The sequence below is a fragment of the Topomyia yanbarensis genome, chromosome 3 (assembly GCF_030247195.1).
Source record: "Topomyia yanbarensis strain Yona2022 chromosome 3, ASM3024719v1, whole genome shotgun sequence".
NCBI classification, from domain to species: domain Eukaryota; kingdom Metazoa; phylum Arthropoda; class Insecta; order Diptera; family Culicidae; genus Topomyia; species Topomyia yanbarensis.
The window spans coordinates 415,138,415-415,152,749 of NC_080672.1; the positions used below are offsets into that span (position 1 = coordinate 415,138,415).

At 39.3% G+C, this 14,335-nt stretch overlaps 2 protein-coding genes across 4 annotated transcripts; one reads left to right on the forward strand and one right to left on the reverse strand.

Moving 5' to 3' along the window:
* Positions 1–5,520: 5,520 nt before the first annotated feature.
* Positions 5,521–6,456, forward strand: LOC131690085 (DNA repair protein complementing XP-A cells homolog). The gene is made up of 2 exons (XM_058975593.1): positions 5,521–5,538; positions 5,604–6,456. Exon 2 carries the CDS (start codon positions 5,623–5,625, stop codon positions 6,454–6,456), a length of 834 nt encoding a protein of 277 aa, XP_058831576.1. The 5' UTR covers positions 5,521–5,538; positions 5,604–5,622.
* A 14-nt stretch (positions 6,457–6,470) lies between these two features.
* Positions 6,471–9,749, reverse strand: LOC131690084 (protein tumorous imaginal discs, mitochondrial-like). 3 transcript variants are annotated; one of them, XR_009305504.1, is made up of 8 exons: positions 9,719–9,749; positions 9,183–9,392; positions 8,887–9,092; positions 8,189–8,787; positions 7,845–8,124; positions 7,716–7,779; positions 6,664–6,895; positions 6,471–6,606 (listed from the first exon to the last, which is right to left on the reverse strand). XR_009305504.1 is itself a non-coding variant. In XM_058975592.1 (7 exons), the coding sequence occupies exons 1-7, from the start codon at positions 9,732–9,734 to the stop codon at positions 6,771–6,773; spliced, it is 1,500 nt and encodes a 499-aa protein (XP_058831575.1). In that variant the 5' UTR covers positions 9,735–9,749; the 3' UTR covers positions 6,490–6,770. The 3 variants fall into 3 exon arrangements, 2 of the variants coding, with proteins under 2 accessions (XP_058831575.1, XP_058831574.1); XM_058975592.1 differs by having other exon boundaries at positions 6,490–6,895; XM_058975591.1 differs by lacking the exons at positions 6,471–6,606; positions 6,664–6,895 and having other exon boundaries at positions 7,066–7,779.
* Positions 9,750–14,335: the final 4,586 nt, after the last annotated feature.

Genomic DNA, 14,335 nt, shown 5'->3' on the forward strand with positions numbered 1-14,335 from the left:
GATAGAGCCAAAGGTTAGCTGACTGAATAAAACAGCTAGTAGGGTCGTCGATTTCCGAACTTGACCGAAGAAATTTGCGGGAAAATACGTACTTCCTGTAAGTTCGTACGAAATTATCTTCCCTGAGGATTAACGCTGCTAGTCCATTTCGCCCCAGTCCGCCAAACGTTTTGGAAGCTCGTGTAGTTTGTCCGCATTAGTTGTCCAAAGTAATTAATGTGACGTGATAGTACTGTGAATTTGTTTAATTCTCGACAAACATATGATTACGGCCTAAAAGCCAACTGTCAAAATCCACTTTGAATGGAAGTTCCGGACAAACCGTTACTAGTCGAACACATTTCACAACAGTGTATGAAAGAGAAAAGTTTTCTCTTTCGTTTACTACCAACATCTGTGATTGGCGCGTAACGGTTTGTCCGGAATTTCCATTCAAAGTGAATTTTGACAGTTGGCTTTTAGGCCGTAATCATATGTTTGTCGAGAATTCTTTGCTCTCCCGTCCAAATAGCTCCGATCAAGTTGAAATTAAGTAGATAGTGCGTGCGTAGGAAAGTGTGTGCAGAAGAAATAGCAGAAAAGGTAAATGTGCTCAAAGTTTCGTGCCATTGACCCCCACATGTGATAATGACCCCGTTGTGCAATAGCCACACGGCACTTTTCATTTCGCACAGTTTCTACGAACGAGAGGAAGGAGAGAGGATAAAATCACACGCGTGCAGGTCCAAACGCAGGACGAATTTGAACCCGGCACCGTTACGCCGCCGGAAGGAAGGACGGTCCGTCTACAAGCCGTTTCCTTCAATCGCCGGAAATCAACTAGCAAATTTTCCGGCCGATTAAAGCATCCAGCACCAACAACCGCTGGTCAGAAACCAACGCGGCCGATCGATGTGATCGCTCATCATCGCCCGTCATCGCAGCAGAACGATCGACAGCAGCAGAAACCAACAGCAGCCGATCTGGTGAGTCAGTATCGTTCTTGCTAGATAAGAGTGAAGGGTGGCGTCCAGGGAGGACGCCACAGTGCTTTAAACCGCCAGAGAGCAAAACGCTCGAGAAGTCGTCCACGGACGGGATAGTTAGGGACGCGTCCATGATTTGGGGTTGTGTGTCCGCCATTATGATTTAGTTTCGCCATTCAAGAATGCCACACACAACCCTTTGATTAATTAGCCACCCGGGTGCAAATCGATAGCTTGTTGAGCGCTGGAGCCGTGAGGTGACATCACCGAATTGGGAGGATTTTAATGAGAAGAAAAGCACAAGCAGGTCAATGAGCACAAGTAGGGAGAGAACACGCACACAGACATAGAGATAGGCCTAGACAGTTTAAATATGAGCAAAATACAACATTAAATTGAATATAAATCCTCCGTTCATTACCGTGAAATAAATGTTATTTAGTGTAAACGTAGTCAGATGTTGTATTCATGTAGTACTCCAGTAAGTTTAGTCTCGTTCTAGTATGTTTACGTCACTTCGTTCGGTGTAGTTCTCGTTTTGTTTCGCTGTCTTCCGCTTGGCGGAATTTGATAAGTGGTGAAAGCTTCGCTTTCTGCATGCCACCTGGTGGTGTGTGGCGGCAGTTCCAGTGATGATATATTAGGTATGGGTAATTTCTTACTGCGAATTATCTGAGGGTGATGAGGTTTTTTGATGATTGCTGCTGACTGATAATAGGGTCGTTTACCCGACTTTTGGAGGCTAACTTTGGATAAGCCTGTCTGGTTCGATCCTGATTAATTTCATTTAAGCGAATCTTCTTCAGGGACTCGCCCTAAGAAGAGTCTCATCCGGGCAAACAAATCTTGGCGTGCAGTCCTCCTACGGGAAGTGGCGCATAAGCTGCACGCTTGCTAGGGATCGACCAGGGCTGGCTACAATTTGTTTGAAAGTTCAATATGATGTCTGATCGAAGTAGGTCATCTCCTCCGACATCGGTACTATATCATCTACTTTTAGTCATTTTTGACAAGGTACAGTTTTTTATAATTGAGTAGATTTGACGCGTTTCTGACAAAAACCGTACCTTGTCAAAAATGAGTAAAAGTAGGTGAGAGTAGTCGGAATCAAAGGCCTTAGTAGAAAGGTACGCAATGAGTGTGCAGAGAGTGGACCCAAAAAAGTCTACCTAGCGAGCAAAATTAGAATCCAGCTTTGCTGCAGCGATATCAGAGATGGATTCCAATTGCACTCGATAGGTAGACTTTTTTGACTTCACTCTTTGCGCAACTGTTCTCTATAAACTGTGGTCGGAATGATGTAGTACCGATATCGGATGGAGATGACCTACTTCGATCAGACATCATATTGAACTATCAAACAAATTTTACTCATTTTTGAGTAAAAGCGCTTTAGTTGCAATTAGTAGCTGAGGATAAGCGTGTAAACGATTATTTTCAAAAAGGGCCATTAACGGACCACTCCAATGTCAACTGTGGCTTTTTCATGTTGAAACAAAAACGTATTTTTCTTCGTTGTGCTAATGAATCACCTCTTCAAAATTCCTTGATCCCTGAAATAAAGCACAAGAAACAGGTCCAACTAAGAAAAGGATCAAAATATGTGTTTGTTTCGAAGATTAGATTAGGTCGAACAGTATGGCGCTCTTTGGCATTGCAGCCTTTTAGTCGGAATATCTTCGGAATACTCTAATAGTTCGCGTCCCGCTTACCTTGATCCCTACGTAAGAAGTGTACGGACACATCGAAAGCCAGTTCTTCTGCCGAAAATGTCTTTGGAGTGAATTTTCCTATCCGAAAGAAACATGTTCATTGCCTTTTGTTTACACTGCCTTTGGCAGCACTATGATATTTGCCAAGTTTGTGTTCACAATGTGAATTTTGTGTATATGGCGTCAAAATTTAAGATTGAACGATTAGAAAGTTGCACATTACAATATTATCAAGTTGGTATGTGAAACACGTCATATAAATTAAATTTTACATTGAAGAAAATAACAATAATTATGATAATATTAATAATTTTCCATATTTGTAAAGTACAAATCTGAATAGTGATGCAAAAATGTGACCATCACGATATTTCGTTTATGACACTGTGAAGTCAGATTGCGTGAATAGACTTATCCAGCTGCGTTGGTATTATGCTGTTTTGACGTTTGAATTGGGAGGAAAACAAATCGGTTGCACGGCGAATTGGGAGGAAAACAAACCGCTTCTGGGCTTGAGGGGAGGGCGGTAGTATAAAAATGTAAGATATCAGTGTGAGTATTTTAAACGTCAGATATCTCAATTAATTTCTCATGGCTAGCTAGGCACAATTTCTCCTGTTGACATACGCCTCAGCTGATGTCAAATCATATATCAAGCTATCTATTTGAAAAGAGATTATGACGATTCGTGAGACTAGCTGCGTATTGAAAAATAATAATGTGCAATTTGCAGTTTCTAATGAAATACAATAATTAGCTAGTCTAATGGTAGTATGAAAACATTTGACTCTTTCTGATACAGATAAGAATTATGACATTCGCCGAGATGAGAGTGGTTCATAATTTGATCACCCATAATTTTGTACCCATCGTTAGTCACCATTAGTTTCTAGTAGATTTATCGATTACACACATATTTTTTTTAAATCAAGTTGAATTTCTATAATAAATAATCAATGTGGTAACTTTTGTTTGCAACTACAGCTTCCAACCGTATTGGATTGCTGTCCACAAGATAATATTTTTACAATAACATGTAAAACCGATTTTTTTTATCGAAAATCGGATTTTTGAGTTCAAAGTGCCACAAAAAAAAATATTTCGTTCTGATCGAATTGCAAAAAGACTAGAATAATATATTTTGAAAAATAAATGCATCCTTTACTCTGTTTGTCAAATATTTATATGCCAAACATGTCATAATGAATTGAAATTAATCAAAACTGAACACAAATATGATTCGGGCATTTCTCGAAATAATATGCAGCCTTACCTAAAATTGTCATTTTTTGTATCAAGAAGTCATTTCCAGCCCCATCGGTTCATAGCCGTTCATCGAAAGCCTTGCAGAGTACGGAATCTTCTCATCGTTGGTCCATACATCTACCTCGTTGCGCACATCTCCGTTCTGTATCTGCAGGATAACTCTCGAATTAATTTTATCGGGTTCAGCGCGGCATGCCGTCAACATGTCGAACCTATCGTCAATTATGCGTACCTTCTGCAAGCTGATTCAATCGAACGTATGTCTCTAACCCTGTCGCAAAATGTCGCTTCACAATGCCGCTGGCAAACTCAAAAAGATGATCAGGGCACTATTTCGCATCTCGAAATGAAAGGTTTTTTGTATACAAGTTTGTATGAAAATATCGTTTTGGCTTGGTTGCATTATGTGGCCACATGTTTCTAGAAGATCGAATGTGTCAAACCACGCTATTTCATCACAACTTCCAAAGCAATATTGAACAACAGACAACAGAGTTGTTCTGTAACTCTCAAAGAGACTATATTTCCCTGGTACGCGAATGTGCCATTGCCATTTGCCATGCCATGTCAGATCAGCCATAACTAGTATGGATATATTATATCGTATGCAACTATAAAATAAAGGAACAATTTCTCACAGTTATTTGGGATCGCTGAAGGAACCAAAACACCTTCTTCTAAAAAATAACTATGATGCCCTTTGTGCATCCTGTTGGTTATCATATTCTGGTTGCAATTGATAATCGAAATAGTAAACTTGCGCCTTTTGATTATTTTTAGCGTGCGCAACTAAAGCGCAACTGGTGTAGATAATGTGCAAGTTGATTCTCTAACATGCACACAAGATGCGTATTAGTGGCCCACTCGGCAAATAAGGGAAAAAACGAAAAGCGAAAGTCTAAAATTTCGATTTTCAACTGCAACCAGAATACTTCAAACACATCTCACCAATCTTTGTTTTTGTAATGCATGATGCGCGTATTGATTATTAGAAACGGACCTTTTCAAATAAAACGCTTGATGTTTCTTCAGGCGTAACTTGTCAAAGCGCATCAAAGTAGCAGTGTTCCTAGAAATTTTTCACCATCAGTACAATTTTTCGGTTGAAGTTGTCCCTTAAACAACGTATTACGAACTGAACAATTCAGACCGCCATTATGGCACGTAAAAAGCTGGATATTTATTGTCTCCCGACCAATAATTTTATTTATTTAATTTAATATATATTTTTATTGAACTTACAAATCTTTCTTCTGCGTGTAATTGACTGGGGAATCTTATAATTACAACGTCAAGAATCTTGTTTCAGTTTAGGTCCTAATATCTATAGTTTCCAAGAAGGTAAAAAAATTGCGGCTGATTGCGAAATCTAAGTGTAAAATGAGTGCATACTGCAGTGATATTTTTATGAGTGTACGGAATGAATGCTGCGACAATCTGGCATCGCTGTCCCCATCTCATTTTGTCATAGCTGCCTCCTTAATGAGTGGCTGGACTTTTCCGGCTTTTGCTCACTCAGGAACTCAGGGGTGATGCACGAGCTTTCGCAATTTGCGTTAAGTTGCTTTATAAAGCTTTTGCGGGTGTTAAAAAGTGTAAACAAAATCATTAAATTCATATTCACGTTGTTTCGCGTCTATATTAATAAATTTATTCCCAGTTTTCAGCTCGATTGAAGTATGAGCAATCTTGCAACATCCTCCGGCAGTTCCATCTCGGAATCAGATCGCCTGCGAATAGAAGCAAACCGTAAACGTGCCCTTAATCTTCGCCAAGCACGACTGACCGCTCATCCGTACCGGAATGATAAACGTCCGCCGGAAACGGCCATTGCAGTAAACAATGTTATAAAGGTGTCCGGCACAAAGTTTATCGACAGCGGCGGAGGTTTTCTGATCGAACAACGAACCTGTGTCGATTCGAAGGAGGAGGAATTGAGTGTGGATGAAAAGGAAGTTGAGAAGGATTCCGTACCTGTACCGGTAGAGTACGACGAGTGTCTCGACTGTGGCGACCGGTTTGCCGATTCCTATCTGCTGGCTACATTCGATTACAAGGTTTGCGATGCATGTCGGGATGCGGATGGGAAACACTCGCTAATTACCCGGACGGAAGCCAAGCAGGAGTATTTGCTCAAGGATTGCGATTTGGATAAACGGGAGCCGATTTTGAAGTTTGTTAGCCGGAAAAATCCGCACAATGTGCGCTGGGGCGAAATGAAACTGTACTTGCACATTCAAATTGAGCAGCGTGCTTTGGAGGTGTGGGGAACGGAGGAGAATTTGATCAAGGAAAAGGAGCTGCGTGAAGAGAAACGGGAGGTTACCAAGGTTAAAAAGTACAACAAACGTTTGAAGGAGCTGCGGATGGACGTTCGGAGCAGTCTTTACGATAAAACAATTCAGGCGCACGTGCACAGCTGGGGCGATAGCGAGGTGTACAACGAGGATGATGACACCTACACGAGAACATGTGAAACGTGCGATCACAAGGAGACGTACGAGAAAATGTAAAATAAGTTATTGCCTGTGGATTTGTTGTATCGTTTTTATTTGATATTATAGTATTGTTTCTCTGTATCAGTAGCATGTAAGATTATCATTAAAACAGATAATTCGATTAAATTTTTCCTATATAAACAAATCACATTCCTCTGTGCTCGCCTGAAATTCGCAGATTTTACGAAAAATGATCAGTCATCAAATTTGAAAGATACATACAAGCAGCGGGTCACTTCTCCTACACTTCCACGTTCAAGCATCGATGTCTAACTTCCACAGTTTGGAAAACAACTATTGTTTTGGATCTGACGTGTCTCCAGAGATGATTAGTTACTACTCCGTTCCTTTTTCTGTTCGCTGTCGCTCTTGGTCGGCAAAGTTTTGCGTTCCTTGATGGCCTCTCGAACGATGTCGGTTAGATCCTGCGGCTCTGCGTAGCACATTTTGCCTCCTGTTTACGAGTCAAGAATTGTAAACACACGTAGATTAGAAAGCAGTTTTGGTAAGTCCCTTCATTTTTGGTTAATGATAACAGATAAGAGGAAGACTAACCAACAGAAAATGAGTACAGCCGATAATTGTAGATTTTTCACATATACCATTTTTAGGGACTTACTAAATTGAAACAACGATTGTTAAGTGTTTTAAATGCAACTGCATTTCAATATTTATTTGCACAAATTGTTCGTACTTTTCAAATATACACAATAAGCTGACCAATTTTCGATAATTTCGTTTGCATTTAAAAACATCTTAACAATCGTTGTGAACTGGATAATAACAACCGTTCGCAACTGTCATCTGTTAGTAGAAAATGATGAGCTCATTCTAGCACCTAGTAACATCCTTCGCTGCCATCCAACAAGTAATTCAGGCATCATCAAAGGGACTTTGCTGTGGCGCTGTGTTGGCCCTAGCTCGTCGTTGCCGTTCTAGAGCTGCGTCTCGTTCCAGTTCCAGCTGGTGTGGAATTTGCGAGTAGCTGTAGTACACGTACCACGCAAACACCAGTATAGCCCCCAGCCCAAAGTAGAACCGAGGCCCAAATTCATCTTTCGATCGATCTTTAGATGTACTGGATCGATCGTGAGGCTGGTAGGATTTAAAATCATCATCCTGTGCCCGCTGGGTGAATTTGTCGGAAATCGGTTCTTCGCTGGCTGTGTTCGAGCGAGACGAGGACGTGGATGAGGAATTTGATGACCAGGACGAAGAAGAGGAGGAGGAGGAGGATGAACCGTCGGAAGACGAGCCGGAGCTCGAAGACTTACCATCTGTTTTAAACGTTACACCCATGATTTGGCCAGGAGTATCTTCTTCCAACTCAGCATAAGCCTAAAAGTAAATCCGAAAGTCTTATTCAACTGATTAATGGTAACAAACTACGTTTGTGATACAACCTGAATGAGTGCCTTCTGCTTATTGCTCAGCTTGGTCGGAATTTGAATTTTTAAGTGTACGTAATGATCACCGGTTCCGTAGCTGTTAACCCGTTTCAGACCTTTGCCTTTTAAGTGAATACGGGTATGCGACGACGTTCCCGGAGTAATCTGGATCGTTTGATCTTCGTACACACCTTGCACGCGTATCGTACCACCGAGTAAAGCCTGTGACAAAGAAATGTTTGCCTCCGTATGCACATCGGCACCATCCCGGCGGAAGTAGCGGCTCTTCTCTACACTGCAAAATTTTAACCAAATTTACTTCTTCCCATTTCTTACAAGTCTATCCACAATCCACCTACTTGAACGTGATAAACAATTCCTTGTTGCCAACGCTCATCCGCACCGTCTGTCCATCTTCAACCCCAGCCGGCACTGGAACAGTGACCCGCTTCCTCTGCACCGTCTGACCCTTTCCCCCACACTCCAAACACGGATACTTGATGTACATCCGGCTGCCCTGACAGTACCGGCAGGTCGAACGCATCACAAACGGTCCGGTGGAAATCGTTTCCATTCCCGTGCCGTTACAGTACTGACACTTGCCGGGTTTAGTACCTGGCTCACAGCGCGATCCCGTACACTTGGGACAGGTGTCAACAACGTTCACGTCGATATCCTTATTCACACCGCGGGCTGCCTGTGCGAACGTGAGGTTCATCATAACCTCCTGGGCACCGCCGAATCCGAAACGTGAATCGGAAAAATCATCGAAGCCGCCTTTGAAACCACCGTCACCGAATATTTTCCGGAACAGTTCCTCCGGATCGATAGTGCTGCGGAATTGCCAATTTTGCGAAAAACCTTGAGGGCCGTGTCCGGCTCCGCCGGAACGGCCCATTTGTTCCGATGTTTGTCCAAATGTGTCATACTCGCGTCGCTTCGTTTCATCACTGAGAACCTAAAGTTTGATAGATTCATATTATTGTTTGACAGTTTCCCGGCGTTGTTAGTCAGTCTTGTTACGTAACAATCAGCACAGACTGTAAACACAACTTACCTCATAAGCTTCGGAAACTTCTTGAAATTTCTTTCCCGCATCGGGATCGTTCTTATTCGTGTCCGGATGGTACTTTTTCGCCAGTTGATAGTATGCCTTTTTGATTTCCTTTGCCGAGGAATTCTTCGCAACACCCAAAATGTTGTAATAGTCTTTCTTTAGCAACGCATTGCTAGTGCTAATCGATCTCGTCTGAACAAGCGTACCTACAAAGAAACCACTTTGTAAACTTCGCTTCAAATGATGATGTAATCTGGATGCAAATCCCACCCAAACTTTCTCCTAAAGTTACTTACATCCATTCAGCTTTCTATCGGCTAGAATTGCAGTTGCCGCTCCGAAACTACCTTTACCTACGATGGATCCATTCGTGTTCCGGCACACGGCACAGCGGCTAAACGTACTGTTTTGCCTCGCGGATGTTACGGTGAGAATTTTCTTTCCATTGATAAATCTGAGACTTTTTTGCAGTAAGCCTCGAGTGTTCATTTTCCGCACGGTTTCAGCTGATTCGAGAGGAAAGTTAGCACACACAATCAGCTTATACACACGGGGTCAAAACCAATGAGGTATATATAGGTGTGGCAGAACACACGGTTTGCTAGTGTTGGCAACCAAAAATATGTAAACAATCCAGAAGCACAACGGGTCGACGTCATAGCGGTCACACGATTCAATGGGAGCGGAACGACCGCTATGACGAAAGCAAGTCGATTTATACTGTGATCACTCACACCACTCATGTACGATTCATCTTACGAATACCAAAGTGCCATCTTTGCCAGACCTGTATATACGACATTGGGTCAAAACGGGAACAAAATTTACTTACGCGAATCGCGAAACATGCGACAGATTTTGACAGTAACAGACAGACGGGTGGCGCAGGTTGGAAGCATTTTTCATTTTTGTTTGTGTTGGTGAATCAACGTCAAAAAGATGAGCATCACGAACATCACAAAGCATAATTCTTGAGCGTTTTTTCAAAACGTCATATCTGCAATGAGTTACTCTCTGTTTATACTTTCTCTTTCGATTTTTACGGCGTCACTATAACACTTTTCACTTATTTTACAGTACAGATCGAAAGACGGTGGTTTTAGCTAGCATATTATGCAAAGAGCTGAGGGATAAATGTTAAAGTGACCGAAATATTAACAGAAGAGAAAGTAAACAAAGAGAGTAACTCATTGCAGATATGACGTTTTGAAAAAACGCTCAAGAATTCTTGAGCGTTTTTTCAAAACGTCATATCTGCAATGAGTTACTCTGTTTACTTTCTCTTCCACTCAAAAAAATTATCACTTCCCGGATAGAATTTTACAATAGCATTTACCCTACAAACAATCATAAAACAATCAATATTATAGTTATTACTGTTTCAACATTGTTCGATGTCAAGTTCTCACAGTAGATTTACAATAAAATTTCATACAACAATAAATTTCACTGTTCAGCAAAAAACTGATACAGTGCATTCACATTAAATTTTACCGTTTTCGAGAAAAAAATGTATGGAGAAAAATTGATTTTTTTAATATTAAGATACATAACCACCTCCCTTTTTCACTGTAAAAGTCTATTTTACATTGAAATTTACTGTGAAAACGTTAAAGTTTATTGTTTTTGTATTGTAGCATAACAGTAAAACTTACTGTAAATTATTGTAAAATTACTGTACTGTCACAGTGAAAATCATGGTTGTGTTACTGTACATTTCTATTCGGGTTACTTATCATATGCAAAAACATATAAATATTTTCCATAATACTCTTCACGTAAATGTTATATGTTTCACATATAGAAAATTTTATTGTCAATCTAATTAAAGCCAGCGTCGATTGCATGTACATGTGAAGTGAAATTCAGTTACTTTTCATCGGAATGTCACATACTTTCTAAATTAAATACATATTATTTTTATGTGAATTTCGTATAATTTTTAGCTGCATTTAATATAGCATTAAAATGTTTTCTTTTGTGTTTTAGAAGAATGGGGTACGATAAATAAGTATGCAGACATTTGAATTGAAATGTATGATATATTTATTTGAACTATTTCCAACAGCCAGACTATTTCAAAATAGAACAGTTGTTTATTATTTTCACTATTCTATACATCTGTGTTGATGAAATCAGTGAACTTTTCTGCAGTCAGCGTTTATTCCAATAATGTTCCAAGTTTAGTTTTCCATTTGCGGATTCTGAAAAATAATATTAAAACGGGCATTGTTCTGAATCTATATAATAGTTTTAATTTATGTTTAAATACCTTTAGCAAACTAGTCAAGAGTATTCAACCGTAATTCAGATGGTTTGTACTATTAATACGCCATATTGAATGTGTTTACATTTTTCACATAGTACATTCACGTAATACTCACATGCCTTGTATATAACACTTGAGGTATGTGACAATCACATAGAATGGATGTATTGTATACTTGAAAGTCATTGGTATCTTACTTGAAATTCATCAATGTAGGCATGAATGTTAATTGTTACACATGAATCTAATGTGATTAGTCCTTTTTAATATTTATGTGCTTTTTCACTTGAACTGTATGTGATTTTTTGGCTCAGTGTCTGTTAATAATTCTCGACAAACATACACACTAACCCAGCCCAAACTTGTTCAGTAATTTCTTTTGACGATTTGCTATGTAAAGTGATATTTTTAAGGAGCTGTCAGCAAATTGTTTAAAAATTTGCGGAATAGTTTTCATTTTTTAGCGATTTTCAGTAATTTTTCGAATAATTTACTGAAACCCGCAATATTTTTCACTGAATTTATCAGCTCATCTGTTTTTTTTCGATACATAAACATTACCCAGTAAAGCACTGACTGATTGTTCGGCAAAATTGTGCCAACGTTACCGAACCTCGTCATAAACTTACACAAGAGGTACAGCAAATCATCTGTCAAGTCGCCATTTTCAGAGGAAACTGCTGACTGACCAGTGTTTTTGTCGTTTGGATAGAACGGATTGCGGAGAGTTCGGTACCAAACTGTTTTACTGAATTGATTACCGAACGGTTTGCTGTTCAAAACCCCAGCAAAATTGTACTGTACCCAGTAATTTAAATTAAGTGTGTATGATTACGGCCTAAAAGCCAACTGTCAAAATCCACTTTGAATGGAAACTCCGGACAAACAGTTACACGCCAATCACAGATGTTGATAGTAAATGAAAGAGAAAAGTTTTCTCTTTCATAAACTGTTGTGAACTGTGTTCGATTAGTAACGGTTTGTCTGGAATTTCCATTCAAAGTGGATTTTGACAGTTGGCTTTTAGGCCGTAATCATATGTTTGTCGAGAATCCGGTCATTTTAACATTTCTTGAGCGTTTTTTCAAAACGTCATATCTGCAATGAGTTACTCTCTGGTTATACTTTCTCTTTCGATTTTTACGGCGTCACTATAACACTTTTCACTTATTTTACAGTACAGATCGAAAGACGGTGGTTTTAGCTAGCATATTATGCAAAGAGCTGAGGGATAAATGTTAAAGTGACCGAAATATTAACAGAAGAGAAAGTAAACAAAGAGAGTAACTCATTGCAGATATGACGTTTTGAAAAAACGCTCAAGAATTGTGATATCACATCAAGATGTAAAATAGAAAGGTGCGAATATTTTAATGTCGTTTTTGCTTGAAGCTGCGTGTCAGCCCGAACAGAAATGCACACCAGTATTACAGCATTTTTGTTACATTACAACGAAAAACAATGTAATTCTGGAAAATTTACAATGGAAATATAATCGCATTTGTTGTTTCTACATCCAAATTCATTGTAAACCCGATTTTTACATGGAAAAAGGGGGGTTGTTAAGGGATGTAATCTAGGGCGTGACACTCTTTTATAAAAATATTTCACCTGGTTTTATATAATATATACCCTCTTATACTTATTTATAATTGTCTATAAAAGTTATAACTGTATTCGAATTGTAGAATGTTCGAAAAAAAAATCGAACAGCCGTTACCATAGTGGTCCTAGTTACGCGTGTGATTATAAACAATGAAAAATAATGGTGCATCAACGAGGAATGGTAAGTACCCAAATATTTAAACAATTCTTTTTAGCCGATAATTCATTCGTCCCTCGCTGTTTATGGAACCCGGTTTGACCGCAACCTAGAGCTGCTCAAACTTATGAATGATTATGTTTGGAATCCATAATGACTCCATTCAGAAATCCGAACCGGTTCCGGAATGAGTTTAACTGGAAACTAGCGAATCAAATTCGTTAGTTGGACAGAGGCTGTGGCCCAACCAGCGAATCACGATTGTAATGTTTAAATTGTGGAAGATCTACGTCAGAAGATAGCCAAATGCATTGTGTGAAACCTGGGAAAATTATGGAACTGAAATATAGGGACACTTGGGATTTTCGCTGCTATATGTGGAAATTCTTGATTTCCGAGACCAGGAGCCTCTTACGTTTTCTGTAACAGCACCCATCAAGGGGCACTTAGGAGAGAAAAAGATTTTCCTCTTTCGGAAATTTATAAGCACATGAGGAGATGTTCCCTCAATGGGATTATTTGACTCTCGCTCTTTAGTGAACAGGGAAGGGTATAAATTAGTCGTGGCTGGTGGCCCCCGCATAATTTATATGCGTGACATGTCGAGAGTTCATGCGGAATCTCCCCACTGAAGGAGTTGATTCTCTCCGAATTTTCCACGTCGTGCCTTATTTCTACAATGGGTAGCTGTATGGCCCAATTGTTTGCAAAAACAAAAAAATGAACAACTACACTGAGCAAAAAGCATCTGAGAATTTCATAAGTCTCGGTATATGAACCAGCCTTCTGACGATGCCATTGAACGCTTTCGAATGTCATAGACAGGCTTATGAATTCATTTATCTTTATTCATGCACTCCATAGACGCACAAATAATGTATTTCATAAAACAGTCTTATGATTTCGCTCCAATGTATGCGTTTAAGAATTTCATAAGTTTTCTCATGAAACCCATATGAGATCTGTTATTGATTTTATAAAATTATATTTTGTTTTTCATAAACGTCTCTTTTGTGAAAAGTTCATAATTGTTTCTTATGAATTCAGTACTGGCTTGGACGGTCAACCAGGAGCTAATAGTTTCAGTCCAGCACTTTTCGGTTACCGCTGTTTGAAACAATAGAAGTGAGATTTTTAGTCAAATTGCAACAAAATTTTAAATAATTGTTTTTTATGTTATTCAATAAATTACTGTGAGCATTAAATCAGTTTACGTGGCTATGATTTTCACAGAAGATATCCGATTATTTGAATAAGTTTTGCATATAATTAGTGTCTGGCGCGTATTTTATAATTATCAAAATCATTTGAGAAATAACATTCATTATCCTTCAGTTGTCAAGTCCAGTTTCCCAATTGTCTAAGCCCAGTTTCCCAGGAAATATTTACGAAGCGTTGCAAATTTACAAATTTTATTA

Bases quoted from the DNA above. Each gene is read 5' to 3' on its own strand.
- LOC131690084 (XM_058975591.1), bottom strand. The intron at 9,093-9,182 runs GTAAGTAACTTT...GTTTCTTTGTAG, and splicing joins CGATAGAAAGCTGAATGGAT to GTACGCTTGTTCAGACGAGA. The intron at 8,125-8,188 runs GTAGGTGGATTG...AAAATTTTGCAG, and splicing joins GAATTGTTTATCACGTTCAA to TGTAGAGAAGAGCCGCTACT.
- LOC131690085 (XM_058975593.1), top strand. From the start codon at position 5,623: ATGAGCAATCTTGCAACATCCTCCGGCAGTTCCATCTCGGAATCAGAT.